Raw genomic sequence first — 25,285 nt, forward strand, 5'->3', positions numbered from 1 at the left:
GCTCTACAGAGACATAAGACACAAGACCACTGGTCTTATTGAGGCAAGAACAGTGCTGAATAAACTATGTGGGTGCCTGAGGGCTTGGCTAGTTCATCCTGCAGACTGTGGCAGGATGTCTAAAGGAAGCAACTTTGGAGGAAGCTAAGATTGTGGTCCCTTTCCCTAGCATTTAATGAAATGCCTGGATGGTTACCTACCTAGCTTAACACCAGACTAGCTCAGAAAACAAGGTAACAAGATGGAAGATTCATGTTTTGGTTTGAAATCAATTTGACTCTGCTTGCCTGAACTCTTAATAATAAGAATAATATTACCCTCAGTTTCAGATAAGAAAACTAATAACGTTAAGTAACTTGCCCAAGGTCATTCAGCTGGTAATAGCAGGACCAAGAGTCAGACAATGGTAGCCTGGCTCCAAAGTGGATAAATCCTAACCATTGCAATACATTTGCTTCTGTACCCTATTAAGATTTGATAAGCAAAGTCTGTTCTAGTCAACACAATTTGTCTTACTTATCCTTGAAAACTCACCATTTGTATTTTTTATCCCCTTGGACTGGAGAATTACCATCTCTGTTTGATCCTCCTTTAAAATGCAAAGTAGTAAAGTATTTTGCAGAAAATAAATGAATATCCTATGAATATCCTAAAGACCTCAGATAGGCTGAGTTGGTCTTCCCTTTTTTCCTAGTGCAGAAATGATGGGGCATCCTGGAGAATGAAGCACAGAAGTAGAGACCAGTAGATCCCACACAAAAAACTGAGCCATTAGCTCAAATCTCAAATGTGGTTTAGTCAATGTGCCCCATACCGAAGAGAGTTTTCTTTACTTTATAAGTTTTTTCTAGAATCAGTCCTATTTTGATGAAGAAATGGGGATTGCTTGAACTGTTAGTATGAAGATTCTTCGGATCTCCATCCTGCATGCTCGCCATATACCTACTTACACTTAGTATAAAGGCTAAACTAAATTACTGACTAAAACTGCATCTACAGATCAACACTGAAACTCAAATTGGCAATTATATCGACCACCAATGCCATGCTATATAAAGTACATCACACACATTCAATCATTTAATTCTATAGTGAAAGGAAAGTTGATTAACCAACTACCTACTGTGTACCAAGCAAATATGGTAAGCTTTTTACTTGTGTTTTATTGTTTACCCCTTACAGAACCCCAGAAGGATTGATGGAATTATCCCTTGTCTATAGATAAGTAAATAGAGGTACAGAATGATTCTGTGAATTTCTCAAAATGTCAGATGGCTAGAAGGAAGCAAAACTGAGATTCAAACCCAGGTGTTCTGATTCTAAGCCCTTTGCTTTTCACCATTAGGCCATAATGCCTCAAACCCCACTGATTCACACCGAGCTTTTACAAATCTGCTTTATTTATGCACATTATTTCTGAAGATCCCACAAAAAATGGAGTCATTAGCTTAAATCTCAAATGTGGTTTAGTCAATGTGCCCCATGCCATAATAACCATACCTACTTAATTCACTGATTCACTCCATGTGGTGCTATTCCTGGAAAGATCCATGTGGATACCATCTGCTCCTTGTTGCTAAGCTACTCAAGAGTTATAATCTTAGCAGTACAGTTGTATTATCCAGATTTAGGTGCCAGAATTTGGAGCAAGCTGTCAATAACCTGGTTCTTTAGGTTAAGGTAGGGCTTATTTCTTCCGTAGTACATGGATAATGATTTTTTACACAATGGGGGATCACTAAATTATTGCTATTTAGTTTCCATCCTTCTTCTCTCTTTTCCTCCACCAGGCAAGGATCCTTACTACTCCAAGCACATACCTTGCTTATGCCTACCACAATGTCTTTATTTTCATTTCTTCCTTCTCCTACATCCTAAATCAGTTGCAGTCCTCAATCTTATCTCTCTAACCAAATTATTTCCATCCTGCAAGAACAATCTAAAGTTCCAGATGCTCCATGACACTTTACTCATATCACTCCAGGACTCAGTCTATACATCCTATTCCCCACATTTTAAAGCACTCGTTATTTGTATTACTTCAGATCACACTGAATTTTAAATATTAAAGGAAATATGTGAAAGAACTAAACCCTGACATTCTCAATTAACATTTATTTCTATTTTTATACATGTTGATAGCTAATTGGTTCATGTGTGATATTCAAGTCTCCTTGCAGAAATTGTAATCATTTTGAGGTCAGGGTCCTCCTCTCTACTTCTTCACCAGCCACTCCACCTACACTCCTAACTGTGCTGGGCATACAACACACACTCAAACACTCAAACAGTAATTGTTAATTGATTTTTAGACCTACTGGACTAGAGTCACAGCAACAGGAGTTACAATTCGTGAGAAACTCTTGAGGCAACAGAATTAGATAAAATGGGTAGAAAGGGGTAACTGCATGCTGCCCTCTGGTGATGAGTTCTTGTACCACACTGTCTTATGGTGTCCATGTGTGAGCATCTGGAGCCTGCCATGCACTCCAGACCATGCTATTCACTGCAGAGCATGAAAATTAAGGAAAATATAAGCAGAAAGGCTTGTCTGTGCTAACTATACACTGCTACTTTGTGCTTATTCTTCCCTGTTCCGCATTGCAATCCTATGAAGTACATATTCCAATTATGATTATAATAAGGAAAGTGAGGCATGGACCTATAACACAACTTATCCAAGATCACCAGACTAATAACCATCTGGAGCCAAGGCTCACTCCTCTTGACTCCAAATCCATATTCTTGTCTTACCACTACCCTGCGTGGAACAAGGACGGTAGCTGCTGGCAGTGTTACTTCCTCTAACTTATTATTCCACTGTACGTTTCAGGAGAAGTTAAGTGGGAGGAAGCATGGGATTTGGGGAAAAAAACTAAGAACTCAAAAATCATGACAAAGCAAAATGACATCTACAGCATTTCTCAAACTTTCCAGACAAAATGTGAGAACATATCCCCAAAGATTTACCCAAAACTAGACATTTATTCAAAGCCTCATGTCTTATATTACAAATGAATGCAATTTTCATCCTTTACTCCACAATCATATATTTTTTCATAAGTTATTAGGGTACAGGTGGTATTTGGTTACATGAGTAAGTTATTTAGTGGTGATTTGTGAGATTTTGGCGCACCCATCACCCGAGCAGTATACACTGCACCGTATTTGTAGTCTTCTATCCCTTACCCCCCTTTCACTCTTCCCCTAAAATCCCCAAAGTCCATTGCATCATTCTTATGCCTTTGCGTCCTCATAGCTTAGCTCCCACATATCAGTGAGAACATACAATGTTTGGTTTTCCATTTCTGAGTAGCTTCACTTAGAATAATAGTCTCCAGTCTCATCCAGGTCACTGCAAATGCTGTTTATTCATTCCTTTTTATGGCTGCATAGTATTTGTATTTTTAATAGAAACATAAAGTTTTGAGTCATTTGTAATGGAATCAACCTGACAACCCAGGTGGTTCCTGCATGGCTATAAAAAATCAGGCACTCTGTCTCCCTGGAAATAACCACACTCCTGTCAAGGAATTACGTTCCTAATATAAAGACGGCAGAACTAGGGAGTCAGGAGATCTTAGTTTTAGACCCAGTAAGTTCAGTAATTCAGCATTTACTGAGTCTCCCCATTTATTTTTATTTTTTAAGGAATAAAAAGTGAAATGACCTCTAATAGTCCATTTCTCATCAAGGATCTGATTTTACTCCTTGTAAAGTTCATCCTACTAGGAAATACTGTAAAGAAGGCAGGGATGCTGTATAACCCTTCATTCTGGGAAATGATCTGTTTTTACCACTCAGACATAGAAAGCTAGAAGACAGAACATTAAGAAAAGCATGCAGAAATAAAAGACAAAAGTTAAATTTGATAAGGAACAATTACATAAATTGGTTTCTAATGACTTGGCTGAAGGATAATGTCCTGTATGCCTTAGACAAGGCACCTCAAAAATCTATATATGGTCCTCTTGCTCTATGTTCATAGTTCATGTTTTGTTTTTCTTGTAAACAGGTTAATTTTCTGGCCTAAGAACCATGTAATCAGCAGCAAGGAGTTCTCTTCTATATAAAGAGTAAAAAAGGATTTGAAGTGAAGCTAAGAATTATTCCATTCTTGCCTTTATCCATTTTATATAAGCTATAACTCCAGAAAAAAAAATTGTTCTGCCTTCATTTTTCCCCTACTCACCATAATTTGACACTAGATCATACACTAAGATTTGAAACATAACAGGTGAAGCCATAGAGAAAGTCTTAAAATATTTTATATCTAGAATGGTTCTTTTGTGTGAGAGGAAACATTGGGGAGAGAGGCAAAGATGAAGTATGAGTTAGGTTACTGTTATCCATTAGTAATCTATAATGTGCTCATGTTTATGGTGGGCCTGGAGGATGTTCCAAGACTTGTTTCTAAACAATGGCACTTGGATGCACATTACAAGATAACAGGATAGAGAATATTTTAGTTTCATTTTCCCTTATTTTAAATTCTGATAACATCTGTACATCTAAGAATCTCCCCTCAATCCATTTTTCTTCAAAATTAGTGTTCAATTTGGAATCATTTCCAATGAGGAAAAACATGGAGAAAAATAACATAAAAAGAAGAAGTGAATGGGGACTAGAAAAATAGAGGTTCACTAAATACTGCTGGCATTTGCTGATGCCAAAGAATATATTCTGCAGATGTGTTTGTATATTGTCATCAACTAGGCAATGAAGTCTTTGTTCTACAAGCCAAGAGCCTACAAATCTCTGGATCTAAAATGCCAACCAGTTCCTAGCCCCACAGCTGTTCTAGCTTCCCACAGTGGCAGTGTCTACGTTACTCATGCTTTCTCAGTTTTCCGGTGACTTTCTTACTTTCAATTATTCTATAAAGCAAGGATACTGCTTGTTCAATTTACCTCCTAGTAGGCCTGGCACAATGCTACAGCTCTGTGTTTAACATAAAGAAGGAGGAATATTATCTGTTGCTGTGGGCTAGAGGAGAGATGGGGAAATAACAAGAGAAAAGAATGAAAAAAGGAGGAGGAGGAGGACTAGGAGCAGGTTGTTTTCTGGTATGTGGAAACTGTCACAAGTTGGAGTGTGAAATGATGATTCCCAGGCTGGGACTCTCTCTTCTGTGCTCTCAGACTCCTTTATCCACTGGAATTGTAATCCCAGGTACTCAGGAACCTTCATTTGTTTTATAAAGGTTTTCCCTAACCAACTAGAAAGGAGATGGTAACTTCCTTATAAATACATTTGCAATCATCTCATGACTCCTCCTCATCCACTCATACTGGATAAGAACTTTTGTATCTTATGTTTTTATGTTATAGGATAAGCACTTTCTAGTCCTGCACTTGGATTTAGCAGACGAGTCTTCTAGGACTGGCTGTGACCCCGTAGAACTTAGTCAAGTCACTTAACTCTCTGAATTATTTCTAAGGTTATATGCAACTATAATGAAAATTGTATGATTCCTGATTTTAATACTAGCCTAATTTTGAATATCATAAAAGTAGTAATAAAAGAGTTTAGAACTTGGATTATCTGTCTGGGATTTAAGACCTTTGTCCTCACTTCTACAATGATCTTAGCTGATTAATTTAATCTCTCTGAAACTTTCTATTCATGTATAGATGTTAAAAATTATTATTTAGTCAATATCATGTGGTTCTTCAAGAAGCAAATGTAGCCATATATAAGGACATTATGCAATTTGTAAATGTATATATTTGGGATAACATTTAAAAATTTGCAGCAACAGTAATAACGACTTTTACTGGGCACATTTTTTGGTCAGGCACTGTGTTAAGAGTTTAATTCACATTGTTTTATTAGATTTCAAACAATGCTAGAAAGTTACATATAACACCTAATTTTACATTGGATGAAAGTTAGGCTCAGATAATTTGAGTAATTTATCCAAGATAGCAAATGGTGGAAGAAGGATCCTTCAAGTAGCTGAAACTCTGAATCAGAATAAAAACTGAACTCAGATTTTAGTCCTACTACATTATGTCTTACTGTTTAACCATTGCTGATCCTGGCCATTTCAACTTTCTAAGCTGTAATTTTCGTATAACTACTATGAAGATAAGAAAACTTGTCTTGCCTAATTGTGAAAGTTGTAACGAGAAGTAATCTAGTTTATACTACTTTGAAAATTGTAACACAATAAATAAATATAAGGAAGATAGGTCGTAGTAGTAGAGGTAGTCTTAGCAGCAGCAGCATCAAGTGTAAAACATTGGTATAATTTTTTCAACTCTACATGATGAAAATGAGAAATCCCATTGCTCCTAAGCATCTTCTTGCTAAATAAAAATATCTAAATGAAGCTTCAACAAATATAACATATCTAGTATTAGCTCATTAAAGCTTTTCAGGTTTTAATGTGTGTATATTTTTAAATTTTGGTTTGCGACATGGAAGAGGACTGCCATTATTAACTCTGAACAGCTGTCTATTTTTCTGTTCTGTAACAAATAAGCTTGGGGTTCTATTTTTGCAATTCCCGGGATGGGTATGGAAAGTGGAAGTGGCAGAATGTAAGTTTTACTCTATTGTATAATAACATATATCAATGATAATATTTCATTTTAATGAGTCATCAAAACATTTTATAACGAGCAATACTGGAATACAAAGAAGGCACCCTGCACCTGGTGGTAGTTTTTCGTGGCCTCCAGATGTATATGCACAGGCATCACAAGACCAGTAGTCAAAGAAAATGCAAACTTCACAAGTGAGGAAGATATAAAGATAGCAGGCTCTTGCTTTTTTGTTAAAAACCCAAAGTGACAATTTCATTCCACTTTACCAGCAATCTGCAAATGTTCTTGCAGTCCCAAGCTGTTGTAATTATCCAGGTCGCTTCTGGTGTAGTTCCCTGCTCTGCCTTAAATTGAACATCTCCATAGATTGAGTGTCATCTTTATTCCTATACTAATAGAAATTCCATTAATAGACTTGTTCATATTCTTCAGAAGGAAATGGACTAAAAATTGGGGTATTACTAAACAAATGCAAAGTGAGGTTAAGAGGAAAGAAATAGGGAAATGAATCCAGCATGATTGAGGATGATGAGTTATAATGAATGAGGATGATGAGGATTAAGTAATATTTAGAATCCAGAAAGGACAAAACACACTTGGAACACCATGAACTGGGACTGAAAGTCATCACTGAACAAATTCTATTTAGAGCTGACCTCAACATATGATGGTTCAAACTATACATCCAGGGACCAGAGAGGCAGAGTTGGTGGATGTGATGCTGGAGCTCAGGAGACAGAGTTTAAGAATTTATTTGAGGCAAGAAGGATAATTTACTCATTATCATTTCATTGTTGCCTAAATTCTCCCTTCTTAAGTATTCATCATTCCATCTCTGCAGATTTATTTAGTGAACATACTTAAGACACCACACTTGGCACTGCAGAAAGTAGGAAAAGGAGAAGTGCATAGTCTTGCCCTGCAAGGAATTCATAGCGTCATGTGGAAATAAAAGAAACCTCCCAAATGCTTATAATCCAAAGCAGAAAAAAATGCATGAGAGAAATAGGGACAAAGTCCCATGACAGGCATGAAGAAAGGCAGATGGGATTATGGTTACAAGACCTAAGTTCTCTCCTCGTCTTACTGGCCACATGATTTTAAACAAGGTACTTAACCTCACTGATCCTCTAAAATGTAGATAATAACAATGGGTCATTTCATGTTGGTATTGTGATGACTGCATACAAAAGTATAGATTAAAGCAGTTGGTAAGAAGTTTCCCTATTCTTATTTTTCCTCAGAGGGGTGTTAATCAGGGTTGAAGTAAGGAGGGAGAAGGCATGCCTTTTAGTTATTAGGCACAAGGGAAGGCTTGTGGAAGGGGATAGGAGTTAAGTCCTGAAGGATACAACCTCACTTTGAAGACCAGTGTCCTCAGCTGATTTGTTTGTCTTCTCTTCAATTCTGTCCCACCTCTTCTAGTGGCACTGTATCCTATCCCTGTACCACTAGTCACTAACTGACCCCTATCTTAAAGTTCTGTGGCTGTGAGAATAGAAACCCACTTGCACTGGCTTAAGCAAAATTTGGAAGCTGTTGTCAGGCTAAAAGGACAAGAAGCACAGCAAGGCAGGCCGCCTGGTAAACTGGAACTAAGAACTGGGAGTTTTGGGGAACCCAGAAAGTCACAGTCCAGCCTATCTTACCTCATTTCTCTCAGTCTCTTTCTTTGAGACCACATCGTTTCTCATCTGCTTTTCTTTTTCTACATTTCTTTCAATCTTTCACATCTGTGCACAAACATTCTCTGCTTCTCCATGGATATATCCTCAATTCTAGGTACCATTGTCAACCTGTAGGTCAGGCCACAGGTAGCAGGGATAATTAAGCCCGGTTTCTGAAAATCATTTCTTTCTTAACTTGAGGTTCTCTTCTGAGGCTCCAGTGCCTTTGTCTGTGGGCCTGAATTATTTAGTGTTGTTTTTATGATTTACCTGTATAATTCCTGACCTTATATATGACCCAGCACTCATCCTGGTTGTTCTGGCCTTGCTTCTTCTGTAATGTTCAAAGTGTCAGATCACAAGTTGGAGAAAGTTAGTAACATATTCTCATTTCATACTGCTCTTTCATGCCTTAGTGCCTTTGTTCCAGTTGTTTTTAACCTCTCACCTCCCTCATCTTGTAAACCCCTATTTCAAAACTGTCTCAAGACTTTTCTCCTTTGTCCAGCCTTCCTTGATTATCTTTCCTTTCCATCCCAAGCAGATGGATCATTCTTTCTTTGCTGCATTTACCATGGTTTGTACATCTTTTAGTTGCTGCTGCTAATCACACTGCAATACAGTTATCTTGGTTTTAGTGTTTTCTTCTTACTCTAGTGAGCTGATTAAGAAAACGGGCTCTGAGGTTGGATCACTGAGCTGAAGGACCAATCATTCCATTTATTAACTATGTGACTTCATCTCTTTTTTACACTTTGTTAAATGGAGATGGTAGTACCTACATCAGAAGTTGTTGACAGAATTGTGATAATACATGTAAAATGCTTGGAAGAGTGCATGATATGAAATTGGTGCTCAGTAAATATTAACTATTACTTTTTAAACTGCGAGTACCTAGTCCAGGGTGTGGCAAGCAGGATGTGTTCATTGTTTGCTGGATAAATGAATTGTATTTAAAAACTACAGCATATTTGGGAGGATGTTTTATTTCTTTTGTTTGTAGTGACGGAAAATGTATCTACTGTTGCTACACTTTCTGATAATTGATGTGTATCTGTGTATGTATACATGCCATATTGAATTATAATTGTTAGAAACACTATAAACAACTTGCCTAAGATAGCATTCAAGTATGCAATAGAGATATATGTGTAACTGTTTATTTAATGTCTGTCCCCACCATTAGAAGGTAAATGCTCCCAGGGCAAGATTTGACCATGTCCTATTTATTATTAGATGTTCCAGGCATATCATAATTTCTGACACATAAAAGGTATTTAATATGCATTGGTTGAATGGATGAACACATGGAAAAATGGACTGTATTTACACAATTAACAAGTGCCTTCTCTGTTTCCTCCACTTGGAATGTCCTCTTCTTCCATCATTACTGAATGTCAACATTCTGTTTAACCTTCAAACCTAGCTGAGATAGTCTTCCATGAAGCTTGCTCCTTCTCTGAATTCTTGTGGTAATTCATAGACACTTAGGGTACTCTACATTTTGCATATGGTATTACAGTGGTTTGCAAATCAATTTGAAAATTCTTGGGGGCAGAATTCCAATCAGGGGTTCTCCTGATTTACACATGTTTACATCTCTCCCAATGCTTAATCAGCTGCATAACCTTCACATTAGGGTCAGAATAAGTTTTTCTGAGATGAATGAATGAATGAATAGTATTGCAACTGCTTTTTGACTGACAGAAGCCCCAAGTCTAGCAGCAAGATGAGCATAAGAATTGTACTTACGACCCACTGATTCCCAGGTGAATGTTTTTATCAAATCCAGATATGATTACTAGCAGTATAAGGAAAACCAAATTTGTACATTGCAGCAAGAGATATTAGGGCACCATTTGGTAATACTATCTCTCTAACAAAGTGATGATGTCACAAATAAGTTTTAAGTTTACTTTTGGGCACTTGTCCTGTCTAGAATAGTATCTGACACATAGTAGGGGCTCCAGAAAATGTGAGTGAACTGACTGAACTAACAAATGAATAAAAACACAGGCAAGTCTCTATGAAAAGAACTACCAATTATGAGGCTTTTTTTTATAAGCATATCTACTCATTTGAATAAAATTGCAAAGCCTTTGATTTGCCTAATATCCAAAAATACTGACTGCCTGGAAGAATGTCCTTATGCCCCCAATGATGGAACCATTTTAAAATACTTCATGAGACCTTTTTATAATTCATGCATTTAGTAAATATTTAGGAGCTTACATTCTCCAGACACTTAGGCTAAAAGATAAGAAAAGTTCTGTGTTGCTGTTTTGCACTTGTGGCTCTTGGATCCAGCAGATGAACTTGCTTGAGACTTCAGATTTTATTTCCATCTTATCATCTAGGGCAGGATCTAATATGTGAAATCAAATCCTGAAACTTTGAGGGACTTCGTAGTTTGGTTTCCTTCTTCTCTGAAGACGTTTTGTGCAGCACTATCCAGGTATCAGTTGCTTTAAGGTTCCTTTCACCAATATGAATTTTATATGGGAGGTTCCCTGGGGGCAGATTATATAATGACTTGAGATTTTATGTCAGGTTTATTGTTAGTTCACAGAACTACACTGACTGAAAAACCAGTTGTGATCCATAGCTTATGGTGTGTGAGTGAGATGATCCAGACCATCTAGGTGGCTCTGCATTATAATGATGTGTTAGGAATCCATACTCACAGTAGATGCACAGAAGAGCATTTACTTGCTTATGACCTTTTCAGGTCAGTTCTGCTAAGATCAACGACATCAATATGTGACTATACTTTATACACATTGTTCATTTTCAAGTATTTGATTTAAAAGAGAACAAGGTTTATTTTAAAGGAGGCAATTACTTGAGCCATATATTTGTCATTTATTTAATATAATAGACTCAGCATGATAGGGTATGTATACTTTAGGATTTATTAGGACACTGTAAACAATGAAGTGTATCTAATGATTCCATACGAGTGTAAATACATGTGTGTACCTGAAATATATATCATTGAGTTAAAAAGTGCATAAAGCAGGGAATAAATAGAGTACTTTTTCTGCTGACAAATAAATAAATTGAGGCTGAGTTTATAAAGAGTTATTCTTAACTGATAATATTTTTAATAACGACGATATTTTCTAAAAGAAGCTCTCAAGAAATTGTGATGATATAATCATATATTTAATAAAGACTTGGAAGATGCTTGAGATACTGTCAAATTCCCAATATGTTCTGAAAAGATTTAGAGCAGTCAAAAACAAAGCAAACCTGAATGATAATTTGGGCATGATTTTATGCATGTGTGAAGTAGGGAAAACTGGAAACATATACTGGAATCAACGAAAGAGTAGCCCATGAATTATGGGAATTGAATCCAAGGTTAACTGGACCCATAGGGGTCTATTCCATGTATTAACACATCCCTGCCCCTACCACTACACCACCACAATGCTATAGTCAAGGTTTCTGAGTTTTCTCCAGATGGGCTTTAGTAGAAATAATTCTATGATATCAGTAAAGACAAAGCTAATAATGAAAAATGTCAAGCATTAATTGGAAATTGGAGACTCTTGTTGGTCGATTTAGTCATTCCTCATTCCTCACATGCTCACCAAACACTCTTTATGTGCCAGGCACTGTGCTAGACACTGGGAATAGATGCACTTCTATATTTAAGGAGTTCAAGACAAGATAACAAGAACACAAACTAATAAATGTTAGTTCCTTTCTCCAACTTACTTTCCTATTCACATTTACCCCAAAAGTTACAATATAGTTAGAGAAACTGAGAGGAAAATGCTTAAGAATAAAATGTTAGGTGATAAATCAGAGGTTTACACAAGAAATCAAGAAGGGGGAAGAGAATCCAGCATGGCCAGGGATGGCTCTGTGAGAGAGGAAATACTTGAGCTTCACAAGGAATATCGCACTTTGATAATAACAACAACAGCAACAACAACAACAGCAACAACAACCACCAAAAAAAAAAAAAAAAAAAAAAAAAGGAAGAGAAATGTCATAAAGATAGGAGAAGCAAACTATACTTTCTAGATTCTAGTTCAAAGCAGGATCCTTATAACAATATGATTTAGAGAGTTTCCCACTATTAGTTTTTTATTCTTCTTACAAAAATTTTATAAACTTTATGTCTTTAATAATCAAGATCAACTTACTGTGATCCGAGTAAAATATAGTGGTTCAATTAGAAGAGCTTCAAATATAGCCCAATGTTTGTGACATTTAGGTGATTTCCAAGTTACAGAGAAAAATATCATGGCATCTAACTTGAGTCACTTGAAAATAACGTGAACTTCAAGGAAGATTTATTACAACTATTGAAACAAGCATATCTCTTGAGTTCTGTCAGAAATAATGTTTTTCTTGAGAGAGTACCAAATAAATTTTAGTAGAGATTATTTTTTAAGAATCTTCTCTCATAGCTAATTGGTGATCTCAATTCTTCAAAGTAGATCTAATGAAAATAATCAAATATTTTAATATTCTTCTTGGTAGTCCTATTTACCTTATCTCAGCCTATCAAATGTAGCCAGCCTGATTCCTCTGGTTAGATAAATTATAAGCACAAACATTATTTCTCCAAAATAAAACACAATGACACTGATTCACTAATTCACTTTATATAGCTATACACGACTTCTGTCGGACATTTTTACAAAATCTAAATATTGCATCACTACTTTACTAAAGAAGCAATTATACTTTACAAGATAACTTTTTTGGTGGGTTTTACTTGGAGTAAAGAATAGCAATTTTGGTTTCTTGATCTATATATCAAACCTAACTGCAAAAGATATTCAAGTAGCTCTGGGGGAACCAATGGGGAAATAAACATTGCAGTTTATTTCAAACATTAATATATGGAATATTAATATTGTTTCCTTTCTTTAGTACATGCCACTATTAGAAACTACTGTCTTCAGTGGGATGAGTTTGAATGGACCACTGTTTATTCTTTCTCACTGATTAATGTTTGGACATATTAAGATTAGGAATTCATACAGAGAAAAAACATATATTTAGTCTGAACGAGAACTACACAGAAAATAACCATGGTCGTCAAATGTACAGAATACATACATTTCTCTATAGATACAACAGGAGAAAAAGCAAAAATAAATAAAAGAATCCCTAGGAAAATAAAAGAAAATTTTCCTTACCGGAATAAATGCATGTTGCATAGCTTGCTCACATTGTTTTAAAGAAGCAATAGTATCCCACAAAAGCTGGTAATTCTCAGCCCGAGAAGCACTTGGCCGTTGCATAGTGAAAGCTGGTAACACTCAAACTGAGCTCATAGAACCCAGTTGAAGAGGGAAAAAAAAAAAAAAAAAAACCCTGCAGATCTGTTACATAAACTTCTTAATTAGATCTGCTACACAAACTGCTATCTTAAGACTTAAAAAAAAAAGTTAATCAGAACATTTCTTTTGGGGGATAACTGGGCATGACTTGAACAGAGACAGATGTTTTCATTGGGAAGAATTTTCATTCCCACACTTGTGAAAAGCAATCCCATCAGTGTTCTCCTGTCTTCACACGGGTCTGGTGAAACGGCACATACCATAAGTGTGTGGGGGGAAAGAAGTAGGAAGAAGAGAGATGTGAAAAAATATTCCTACCAGAAGATTTGGGTGGCAGATCATGGAGGCAGAATTTAAGTAGCTTGTGAAAAGTAGTAACATTGAAGGGAGTAGGTTATATACACATGTCTATGTACATATACAGATGTCTGCACTTGTCTGCTGTGTGAGAAATACAACCATATACATGCATACTCATAGAGTCATTTAATATGTCCAACTCTCCTCTCAGTTTAGTTAAGAGTTAGATGTGACATATTCTTTACCTACAGAGTATTACTGCCTTAATGGCACTATAAGTTGTTTATCTGGGATTATCTCTAAAGACAAGTCAGAAGGTATCTTAAAATGTAAGAGTAATTAGAAGAACTTTATGTTGCCTATGTATTGAAGAAAAGTCACTTTTATTCTTTAGTCTAGATAAAATTTACATAGATAATAAAAGGAGAATCGTGTCTTTAAATGTTCTCGGGAAATGAGAGTAGGCTGCAATGTGTTAATTCCAAAGAAATATGCGTGTGCACTTTTGACAACAAAAAAGACTCATATAAGCATGAAATAAAATATGAACAGAATTTAGGGACATATTCTCAATTCCCTTCACCAAGGACAGTACCCACATAGGGAGGTGAGGTTCCACCAGTACCTAATGTCTCTGTGGGATTGCTGAGCTAGGAGGTAAGGCATCTTGGAAGGTGATTCTCAGAGCCCTTGGAAGTTCCAAAAGAATCTGTACTCTAAGGACTGGTTCCACAGTCAACAATGGTGATATTTACTCAAGCATTTGAAGAGGTAAGAGGCAAAAGGAGAGAAATTCACAGCATAATAAATTATGCATTTAATTGACCTAGAAAATCCAAGGAAGACCAAACAAGGTACAAATTGTAGAAAACAGCTTGATAACATACACGAAATATCTTCCCTGTATTATTTTTGGAAGAGCAGCACGATTTGGGTTACCTAGTTTTCCTGCATTTGTACCCTGATGATGGTGGATTGGTTCATACTAATGCCCTTGTAGTGTTAAAGTCTCAAAGGCTGACACCAGGGAAGTTTTCCTCTTACCTTCATTACTTTTCAATTTTGAATTGAAGGAATGAAAAGTAGAACTGATCTTTCAAAATCTTTACCTAATTTGTAAATTTTACCTAATTTGTAGGGAAATTGTTTTTCCTTAATACTTCATGAGTACACACCATAAGGCTATTGCCATTAGACAGTTTGTTTTTCAATATCAATTCAACCAATTTCTCTTTTTCTCATTCATGGTGTTCTTCTGTTCAGCTCACACCCACAGTTCCTCCTCTGCCTTCATTCCTGCCCTTATAGTCTCCCATCTGCCCCAACCACATGCTTCTTCTCCATGCATTGTCGACCAGTCAGCCCACAACTTTCAGAAAATATTCCTTCACTAGTAAGTGTTCTGAATTTCTCAGGAAACAACAGGAAAATAAAAAGTTGTCTTTTAAGTTACCTTCCAAAATCCCAGTCAATCCTCTCCGAAATTCTTAAGCAAATGTTTATCATTATTCCAGACCCCACTTGCTGGATCTTCTAGGCTTTTCCCACCTCCTGTTTATCAGGTTCCTTTTACTTTCCTTTAAAGAGCATCTCCTAAAAATTCTCTTCTCTTTAGTTTTTTGGGGGAAAAAAAAGGTAAAGAATTCGTAGTCTTTGTGTGTGGAAACACTGTTTTAAAAAGTGCCCTTTGAATCTTGCATTCATTCATTTATTCATTTATCCAACAAACATATCAGTCATCTCCCATGTGCCATATATATATATATATATATATAATTTTTTTTTTTCTTGAGATGAAGTCTCGCTCTGTCTCCCAGACTGGAGCGCAGTGGCGCGATCTCTGCTCATTGCAAGCTCCACCTCCCGGGTTCAGGCCATTCTCCTGCCTCAGCCTCCCTAGTAGCTGGGACCACAGGCTCCCGTCACCACGCCCGGCTAATTGTTTTGTATTTTTAGTAGAGACGTGGTTTCACCATGTTAGCCAGGATGGTCTTGATCCCCTGACCTCGTGATCTGCCTGCCTTGGCCTCCCAAAGTGCTGGGATTACTGGCATGAGCCACCGCGCCCAGCCGTGCTATAATTTTGGATAGTACTTTGGACAAAAGGATACATCAGATGTTGTCTCTACCTTTAAGTAGAGTCTAATAGAAGGGATGGCAAATCAGCACAAATAACAAAAAGGCAAGTTTAAAAAAGTGTAAGTGCCATAAAAGAGGTAGCATAAACTACTTAGAAAGCAAAGAAAAAGAAGAGATTATATCCATGGTGGAAATTAGGGCAGCATCATGGAAGACTTAGCACTTTGCTAGAGCTTGTTGTTAGGGTAGTATTTGGTCAGACAGATATAAGGGAAATTCTGAGAAAGGAAAGGTACAGCAAAGGTACAGGGTGGTAAAGGCTTCATTGATTATTGTTTTAGAAGAAACGTGACACCAAGAAAAAAAATTGTAAATCAATGACTATCCAGCTTAAAATTCAGATTTAGACCGAATTTGAGCTTATTTTTGATTGAAAACTAATAGCTTGCTATTCTTGATGCTAACCAATATTACCTTTAACCAACTCCCAGATAATTCATGTTCATAAATTCAGTGAAAATCTTCTTAAACCTCTTGAGGTGATAATTTCTATGTGTTTATGCCTCACTGTTTGAAATAGGCACATTGATATATATTCGGAGGCCCTAGGTGGCTCAATCATTTAGGTTATATTACTGAATTATTACTTTTCATTAAGCATATATTATGTGTTTTGCATTCCTGCCCACTTTCATAAGTTCTAAACTTCTTACTTTCTAAGTTCGAGTGGGTTCCACTATAAATCAAATATTTACCTTATCAAATATTTTACTTAGTTCAATTTGACTCAGTTTAGCAAACATTTATTGAGCTCTACTATGTGCCAAGAACTGTGCTAGAAATAGAGAACACAAAGATAAATGTAATATTATGTCAATCCTCTGTTTCTTTTCCACTACCACTCATTGTGCAACTGTCTCTGCCCACAAGTGGAACATATGTATTTTCTTCCTGTTAGCACAATGCTTGATAAGTAATTGCTACCATTTTTTCCGTTAAACACTCAGTCACTAGGCTACATGTCTATCACATCTAAATATGTCACGATGCTGTAACTTATACTGCAGACCTCAGAATACCTAACGGTACTTTTGTATGGTGGGATTGCCATACATTGAGTGCTTTCTGCTGGTGAATGGTTTAAATGTAACTTCATGACAATTGCACTTCCAGTAAAAATAGAGTAACAGGGCCTGGGTTTTCATTCCCACCTAAAGTGACGACAACAACAACAACGAAAGTAACAATATAGAAAAGAATGGGTTTCAAGAATGCACATGAGACAACAAAAAACAATGGATGCAGAGAGAAAAGAAACAAACAGGTGGGCTCTGATATTCCAGAGAGGAGGAATCCAGTTGTGGCCAGTGGACTTGCTGAGTTGAGAAGACAGAATTGGTTTGCTGGGAAGATCAAGGCAGTAAGTAAAAACAGAAAAATCCACAATTACAACTGGAGATATCAACAGCTTTCTCTAAATAGTTAATAGAACAAAGAGAAAATTTGTAAACATAGAGAAGACTTGTATAATACTAGGCATCAATTTGAGTTAATAAACCTTTATGGAATATTTTATTCAACAACAGCAAAATATACACATTTTGAAGTACTCAAATAGTATTTGCCAAGATAGAACATATTTTGAACTTGAAATCAAATTTTCATAAATTTAAAAAGATTCATGTCATGGGAAATATAATCTCTTGCCATAATAGGATTAAGTTGAAAATCAATAACAGAACAATCTCTGGAAACTCTCAAAATATTAAGAAAATAAATGACACAATTCTAAATAGCTCATTGGTTAAAGAAAAAAAAAACTAAAAATGAGAATACATTTTGAACTGAATGAACATAAACTACAATATATTGAATTTGTTGGATTCCCTTAAAGCAGTAATTAAGGGAACATACATATCACTACATGCTTATATTTGAAAGAATTTAGTGTCAAATTACTGACTTCAGCTTCCATCTTTCTCAACCAGAAAAAAATACAGCAAATTAAATCCGAAGTATGCAGATGAAAGGAAATAAAAAATATCAGCACAGAGCATAGAGGAAAATCAATGAAAACAAAAGCTAGTTCTTTGAGAATATCAATAAAATTGATAACACTCTAGCAAGACTAGTGAGGAGAAACAAATTATCAAAATCAAGATGGAGGAAGATGACATCCCTGCCAATCCTACAAACATGAAAGAGCTAATAAGGAAATCTTTGTGTACGTATGTATGTATTTATCCATTAATTCTTACAGACAGTGCAATGTTATGATCATGGCTCACTAAAGACTTGAAATCCTGGCTTCAGGCAGTCCTCTGGCCTCAACCTCCTGAGTAGCTGGGACCACACGACTGGCCAAGTTTTTTTTTTTTTTTTTTTTTTTTTTTTTTTTTTTTTTTTTTTTTTTGAGACAGGGTCTCACTTTGCTGCCCAGGCTGGTCCTGAACTCCTGGCTTCAAGCAATCCTCCAGCTTCAGTTTCTCAAAGTGTTAGGATTATAAAACATGAGCCACTGTACCTGGGTGAGAAAATCTTATAAACAAGTTTTTGCCCCCAAAATTTGATACCTTAGATGAAATGGACAAATTCTTTGAAAGATGCAAACTAATCAAGAAGAAATAAGTACTCTACATAGTCACTTTATAAAATATTAAAGATATTTATAATTAAAATCATCCCACAAAGAGAATTCCAGGCACAGAGGGCTTCACTGATAAATTTCTCTAAATATTTTAAAGAAAGAAATAATAACAATTCTAGACAAAATTTTTCAGAGAACTCAAGAGGAACAAATACTTTCCAGATCATTTTTTTCTTGAGGCCAGCATTACCCTAATCCCAAACCAGATGAAGGTATTACAAGAAAAGCTAATATCAATAAACTCTCATGAATATAGATGCAAAAATTCTAAAAAATTTTTTAGCAAATTTAATCCAGCAATATATGAAAAAGATAATGCATCATGACCAAGTAAGCTTTACACTGGGAGTACAAAATTGGTTTAACATTTACAAATGAACCAACGAAATGTATTAAGTTTTTTTTCCTGAAAATTAAATAATGAATTTATTCACATGTGGAACAGCTCAACGTTAATTATTTTCACAAATTGTAATTATGAGACTATAAACATTATTTTATTTATTTATTTAATTATACTTTAAGATCTGGGTACATGTGCAGAACATGCAAGTTTGTTACATAGATATACATGTGCCATGGTGGATTGCTGTACCCATCAACCCATCACTAAAACACCAAAAGCAATGGCAACAAAAGCCAAAAGAGACAAATGGGATCTAATTAAACTAAAGAGCTTCTGCACAGCAAAAGAAACTACCATCAGAGTGAACAGGCAACCTACAGAATGGGAGAAAATTTTTGCAATCTACCTATCTGACAAAGGGCTAATATCCAGAACCTACAAAGAATTTAAACAAATTTTCAAGAAAAAAACAAACAATCCCATCAAAAAGTGGGTGAAGGATATGAACATACACTTCTCAAAAGAAGACATTTATGCAGCCAACAAACATAGGAAAGAAAGGTCATATCACTGGTCGTTAGAGAAATGCAAATCTAAACCAAAATGAGATACCCTCTCAAGACAGTTAGAATGGTAATATTAAAAAGTCAGGAAACAACAGATGCCAGAGAGAATGTGGAGAAATAGGAACACTTTTACACTGTTGGTGGGAGTGTAAATTAATTCAACCATTGTGGAAGACAGTGTGGTGATACCTCAAGGATCTAGAACTAGAAATACCATTTGCCCCAGCAAGCCCATTACTGGGTATACACCCAAAGGATTATAAGTCATTCTACTATAAAGACACATGCACATGTATGTTTATTGCAGCACTGTTCACAATAACACAGACTTGGAACCAATCCAAATGCCTATCAGTGATAGACTGAATAAAGAAAATGTGGCACATATACACCATGGAATACTATGCAGCCATATAAAAGGATGAGTTCATGTCCTTTGCAGGGACATGAATGAAACTGGAAACCATCATTCTCAGCAAACTAACACAAGAACAGAAAACCAAACACCACATGTTCTCACTCATTAGTGGGAGTTGAATAATGAGAACGAATGGACACAGGGAGGGGAACATCACACACTGGGGCCTGTTGGCAGGTGGGGGACTAGGGGAGGGATAGCATTAGGAGAATTTATTAACTTTTTATAAATAAACAAAACAAACTAACAACTTACGATTATCTTAGTAAGCACAGAGATAGCATTTTACAAAATCCAATATCTATTTCTGGTTTTAACTAAAAACTTTTAGGACAAGACAAGTATGTCCCTTCTCACCACTTATATTCAACATTGTCTGAGAGGTTCCAAACCGTGTAAGAAGGCAAGAAAAATAAATACAGTTTGGAAACAAAGAAAGAAAAATGCTTTTATTATACATGACACAATTATGTGTGGAAAATCTCATGAATTCTAAAGAAATGCTAGTAGAACCTTTAGCAAATTTAACAAGGTTGTAGAACACAAGATTAATATTCAAAGATCAATTGCATCTCTACATACTAGCAATAAATACATAGAAATTAAAATAAAAATAATGCAATTTATGATAAATTTTTGAAATATTAACTACTTAGGGATAAACCTGATTTTTTCTTTTTTTCTTTTTTTTTTTTTTTTGAGACAGAGTCACGGTCTATCACCCAAGCAACCCTCCCTCCCGGGTTCAAACAATTCTTCTGCCTCAGCCTCCTGAATAGCTGGAACTATAGGCGCACACCATCACGCACAGCTAATTTTTGTATTTTTTATAGTGACAGGGTTTCACCATGTTGGCCAGGCTGGCCTCAAACTCCTGACCTCAGGTGGTCTGCCTGCCTCAGACTCCCAAATTGCTGGGATTATATAAAACTGATTTTTAAAGTGTGCAAGACATGTACACTGAAAACTACAAAAAGAAAAAAGAAGATGCAATATTGTTAAGACTTCGTGCTCTGAAAACTGATTTATAGAGTCAATGCAATCCCAATCAGAATCTCAGTGGGTGTTTATTTAGAGAAATTAATGAGCATACTCTAAAATCATATAGAAAATCAAAAAATATATAGTAGCCAAAATAACTTAAAAATGAAATTGAAAAAAGAAAACATCTGATTTCTAGAATTGTTATAAAGCTAATGTAGTCAAGACAGTGTGGCATTGGCATAAAGATAGGCAAATAGATCAATGGAACAGAATAGTGACTACCATGGTTGAACCATACATCTATAGACAACTGATTTTTAATGAAGGTGCAAAGGCAACTTAATGAAGGAAAGATAATATTTTCAATAAATGATGCAGGAACAATTGGTTATCCATATGAGAAACAGCAAACTTTGATTCACACCTCTTGTTACATATTAACTCAAAGTGGATTATATACTTAGATGCAAAACCTAAATAAAGCATCTAAAGGAAAACATGAGAGAAGATGTTTATGACCTTGGGTTAGGCAGAATACAGAAAGCTAAATCTGTAAATGAACAAACTGATAAATCAGACGTCATTAAAATTAAATTTTTCTGTGCTTTAAAAAGTATTGTTAATAAAATAAAAAAAACAAGCAAGAGAATGAAAGGAGATATTTACAAATTATACATCTCATAAAAGACTTGTTTCTAAAATAAACAAATAACTCTTAAAATTCAATCAGAAAAAAAATCCCCCAAAAATGAGCCAAAGATTTGAACAGACACTTCACTAGTGAAGATACAGGTATCAAATAAGCATCTGAAAAGATAATCAACATCATGAATTGTTAGAGAAATGAAAATTAAAACCCCAGTAATATACTACCACATACCTATTAAATGGTTAATATTTAAAAAGATTGACCATATCAAGTGTTGTTGATGATGTGGAAGACTGGAACTCTCATACGCTGCTGGTGAGAATATCAAAAATGGTACAACCCCTTTGGAAACAGGTCAGTATTTTTTTCTTAAGTTAAACATGTACCTACCCTGGGATTTAATGATTCTACTCCTAGGCATTTACTGAGGATAAATAAAAGCACATGTCTATTTAAAGACTTTTATACAAATATTCATAGCAGCTTTATTTGTAATAGCCAAAAGCTTGAAATAACATCAACAGATGAATAGATTAAACAATTGTGATATTTGCATGCAACAGAATAGTGTTCAGCAATAAAAAAGAATGAACTATTGATACATGCAAAAACATGGATTAATCTTTAAATAATCATGTTGAGTGAAAGAGGACAAACAAAAAGAGTACATACTATATGATCTCACTTATATAAAATTCTAGAAGATGCAATTTAATATATAAATACAGAAAGGAGAGTAATAGTTGACTGGGAATGGGGAGGTAGAGCAGGTAAGGTAAGGTAGTTGGAGGGAGGGATTACAAAAGTCTGGAGGGATTACAAAAAGGCATGAAGAAATTTGTAGAGGATGATGGATATGCTTATTATCTTGAATTGATGGTTTCATAAGTGAAAACTCGTCAAACTGTACCTCATCGAAGTTATTTACATTTTTTTAAGTTTCTAGAGAAACCATCAGAAAGTCTCATACTCCTGGGGCTTATCATAAGTGATAAGCACTCATCATTTAATGTTGTAATCTTGCAATTCAATCTGTCGCCTTGGAGAGGGGTTGGGGAAGATAAAAAAAAAAGCTTAGAAAGCAATGGCCTTCCAGTAGGATGGGAAGCAGAGGACAGGGATGAGTTTAATCAGAAGAAAAGACAAAGACTTTAACATCTAGGACCTTACTTCTAGTTATGGTTCTTGCTCTAATTTAGCTGTAAGATCCTGGTTCAGTCATTTTGCTTTGACATACTTCAGTGACTCAATTTCAAAATGAAAGGATTAGATGCAACCATTTCTCAAGTTCTTTCAGAGCCATAATTCAGTGATCTATAGATATATTTTAATCATCAACAATCCCATTTTCCTCACAACTCAGCACTTATAGGTATGGCCTTAAATTTAGCAGAACTACTTCATATAATTTTGAAGTATGTACTGTCATATATGCTGGTAATCTCTCTCCTGTAATAGAGTAAATTCTCTGGAAGGTGAGGTCCTCTATCCTAAAATTTCTGGTTTCTCCATAGTATTTAATGTTCAGAGCCTACATCATTGTAATATTGACATTATCATTGACAGTAAAATTATAACAATTCATATCTATCATTTTACTGCTTAAAAAGCTACTTTCCCACATGGCATCCCCATGAAGGTCTTATTCGTAATACACAGATAGAGAAATAGGTTCACAGAGGCTAAAGTAACTGGCTTAACCACTAACTAGCCTTGTGACCATGGCCAAGTTCCACAGTGTCTGTAAAACAGAGCCTGTGAGATAACAGTACTTATCTCATAGGATTGTTGAGGATTAAATGAGTTAATATGGATAAAACTTTAGAGCAGAGCCTGGCACATAGTAAGCACTATTATTAGTGTTTATGAAATTAATTTAACTTTATTGATTTATTTAACAAGTAAGAATAGATCTAAGATTAGATTCACATCTTTTGGTTCTTAGTCCAATATACATTTGACCAGTGATCAGTAATTATATAAGATAATTGTAGATTCACCTTTCCTAACCACCATTACACCCTAGTCTAAAGGATGTAACCTCCTAGTTTTCTTCCTCCCTGAACCCTATTTGCTTCCTTTTCCTTCATAGTGTTTACTTTTTAATTTTCTTCCTCCTCCACTAAACTGTAAGCTCAGAGAGCAGAAGCCAATGTACAGTCAACTCCAGCACAGTACCTAGAATATAGGACTCTTTCAGGGTTTGCTTGATATTATTACTATTAGTGGGGGCTAAAATAGATAAAAACTAATTAAAATTTCAAAAATATATGTTAGTATACTTACCAGGATTTTCTGTATTTACAAACATCTATGGTGAATTCAGCCATGACTCAAAACAAACACAAAAACAAAAACAAAAATAAAACAAAACAAACAAAAAAAAAAACGGCCAAGTGCAGTGGCTCACACCTGTAATCCCAGCACTTTGGGAGGTCGAGGCAGATGGATTACCTGAGGTCTGAGACCAGCCTAACCAATGTGGAGAAACCTAGTCTCTACTAAAAATAACAAAATTAGTCTGGCATGGTGGTGCATGCTTGTAATCCCAGCTACCCCAGAGGTTGAGGCAGGAGAATCACTGGAACCCAGGAGGCAGAGGTTGCTGTGAGCCGAGATTGCACCATTGAACTCCAGCCTGAGCAACAAGAGTGCAACTGTCTTTAAAAAAAAAAAAAAAAAAAAAAAAAAAAAGAAAAAAATCCTGGCATCTGATCCATTTTTCCTATTTGAGAGAGTGACACCTTGATGGGCAAGACTCACATGACTGTGCCATGGCAAAATGGCAAATGCCATATTTTATAAGGGAAATTATATGACCTGTGGTGTACTGAAGTCCATATAATATAAAATTGTGCTACATATTCAATCATTCAGTCACGCCTCAAACCTGCTTAAGAGATGCAAGCCATCGTATTACAGTGGCATTCTGCACACACTGCAGTCTCTGGAATAATATGCCCAGTACTGTAAGGGAGAGAAAGCAAGCAACCTGAGAGAAGTTGACTGAAGTAGGTAGGACCCCAGGTCTTGTTTGAACACAGTTCTGCAGAATGCTAGATCACAGCATGTTAAACTTCAGACCAGAGTCAAGCCAGGGCTAACCTGAACAGAACCGTGAGGCAGATGAAGTGTGTCTTCACCATCTTCTTTCCTGTCTAGAGCCCTCAGCCATTCTCCACTGGACTTTCTTGACAGAAGGAAAGCTACTTGAACTCAATTGTAGGGCAGTGTTAAGAATTTAATATGCCTCTTGCCCTACTTGCTTTCTTGACTCTTTTGGAGACCAGGTGTTAATCATATTCATCAGTTTGTTCTCAGCCTCTAGTGCATTGCCTGGCACATAACAAAGGGCACCAAAGGTTTCTTAAATAAATAGATGGACGTAAAAAATGTTTCACTTGATGCTGATGAAAGGAATTCTTTATATTTGCAGAGCTTGTTTTGATTGACAAAACACATTTACAACTAAGACTTCTCTGTTACTTTTCACCTCCCTATTTACACATTTAAACGTTATTATGTCAGTGGCTCCCTTGTTTATTTTTGGCTCAGATTTCTCTCCTAAATTGAATATCCTGTTGCTTGCTGGTCATCTCCGCTCAGGTATCTCACAGATCTCTCAGATTTAACAGCTCCAAAAGCTGAGCTTTCATCTTCCTTCTTCCCTCCTCAAATCTGCTTCTCTTTCAACTTTCTCATCCAGTAAATCCCAGCTCTGCCCACTCCATTTCTCAAGTCAAATCTCAGGAGCATTCACATCCACTTCATC

At 35.9% G+C, this 25,285-nt stretch overlaps 1 protein-coding gene across 23 annotated transcripts in view; it reads right to left on the reverse strand.

The window, feature by feature from the left end:
* The window catches only part of DLG2 (discs large MAGUK scaffold protein 2), a 2,222,296-nt gene that overhangs the window by 803,109 nt on the left and 1,393,902 nt on the right, over nucleotides 1-25,285 (reverse strand). For 2 of the 23 annotated variants that reach the window (XM_038004879.2, XM_008020371.3), the window contains exon 1: nucleotides 13,381-13,511. The exons of 20 other annotated variants lie outside the window; for them this stretch is intronic. In XM_038004879.2, the coding sequence (XP_037860807.1) occupies nucleotides 13,381-13,485 (105 nt within the window). In that variant the 5' untranslated portion in view covers nucleotides 13,486-13,511. Of the gene's footprint in view, nucleotides 1-13,380; nucleotides 13,512-25,285 lie in introns of those variants that run through there. One more of the 23 variants, XM_008020370.3, reaches the window with a different exon arrangement.

Source organism: Chlorocebus sabaeus, chromosome 1 (assembly GCF_047675955.1).
Source record: "Chlorocebus sabaeus isolate Y175 chromosome 1, mChlSab1.0.hap1, whole genome shotgun sequence".
NCBI lineage: Eukaryota > Metazoa > Chordata > Mammalia > Primates > Cercopithecidae > Chlorocebus > Chlorocebus sabaeus.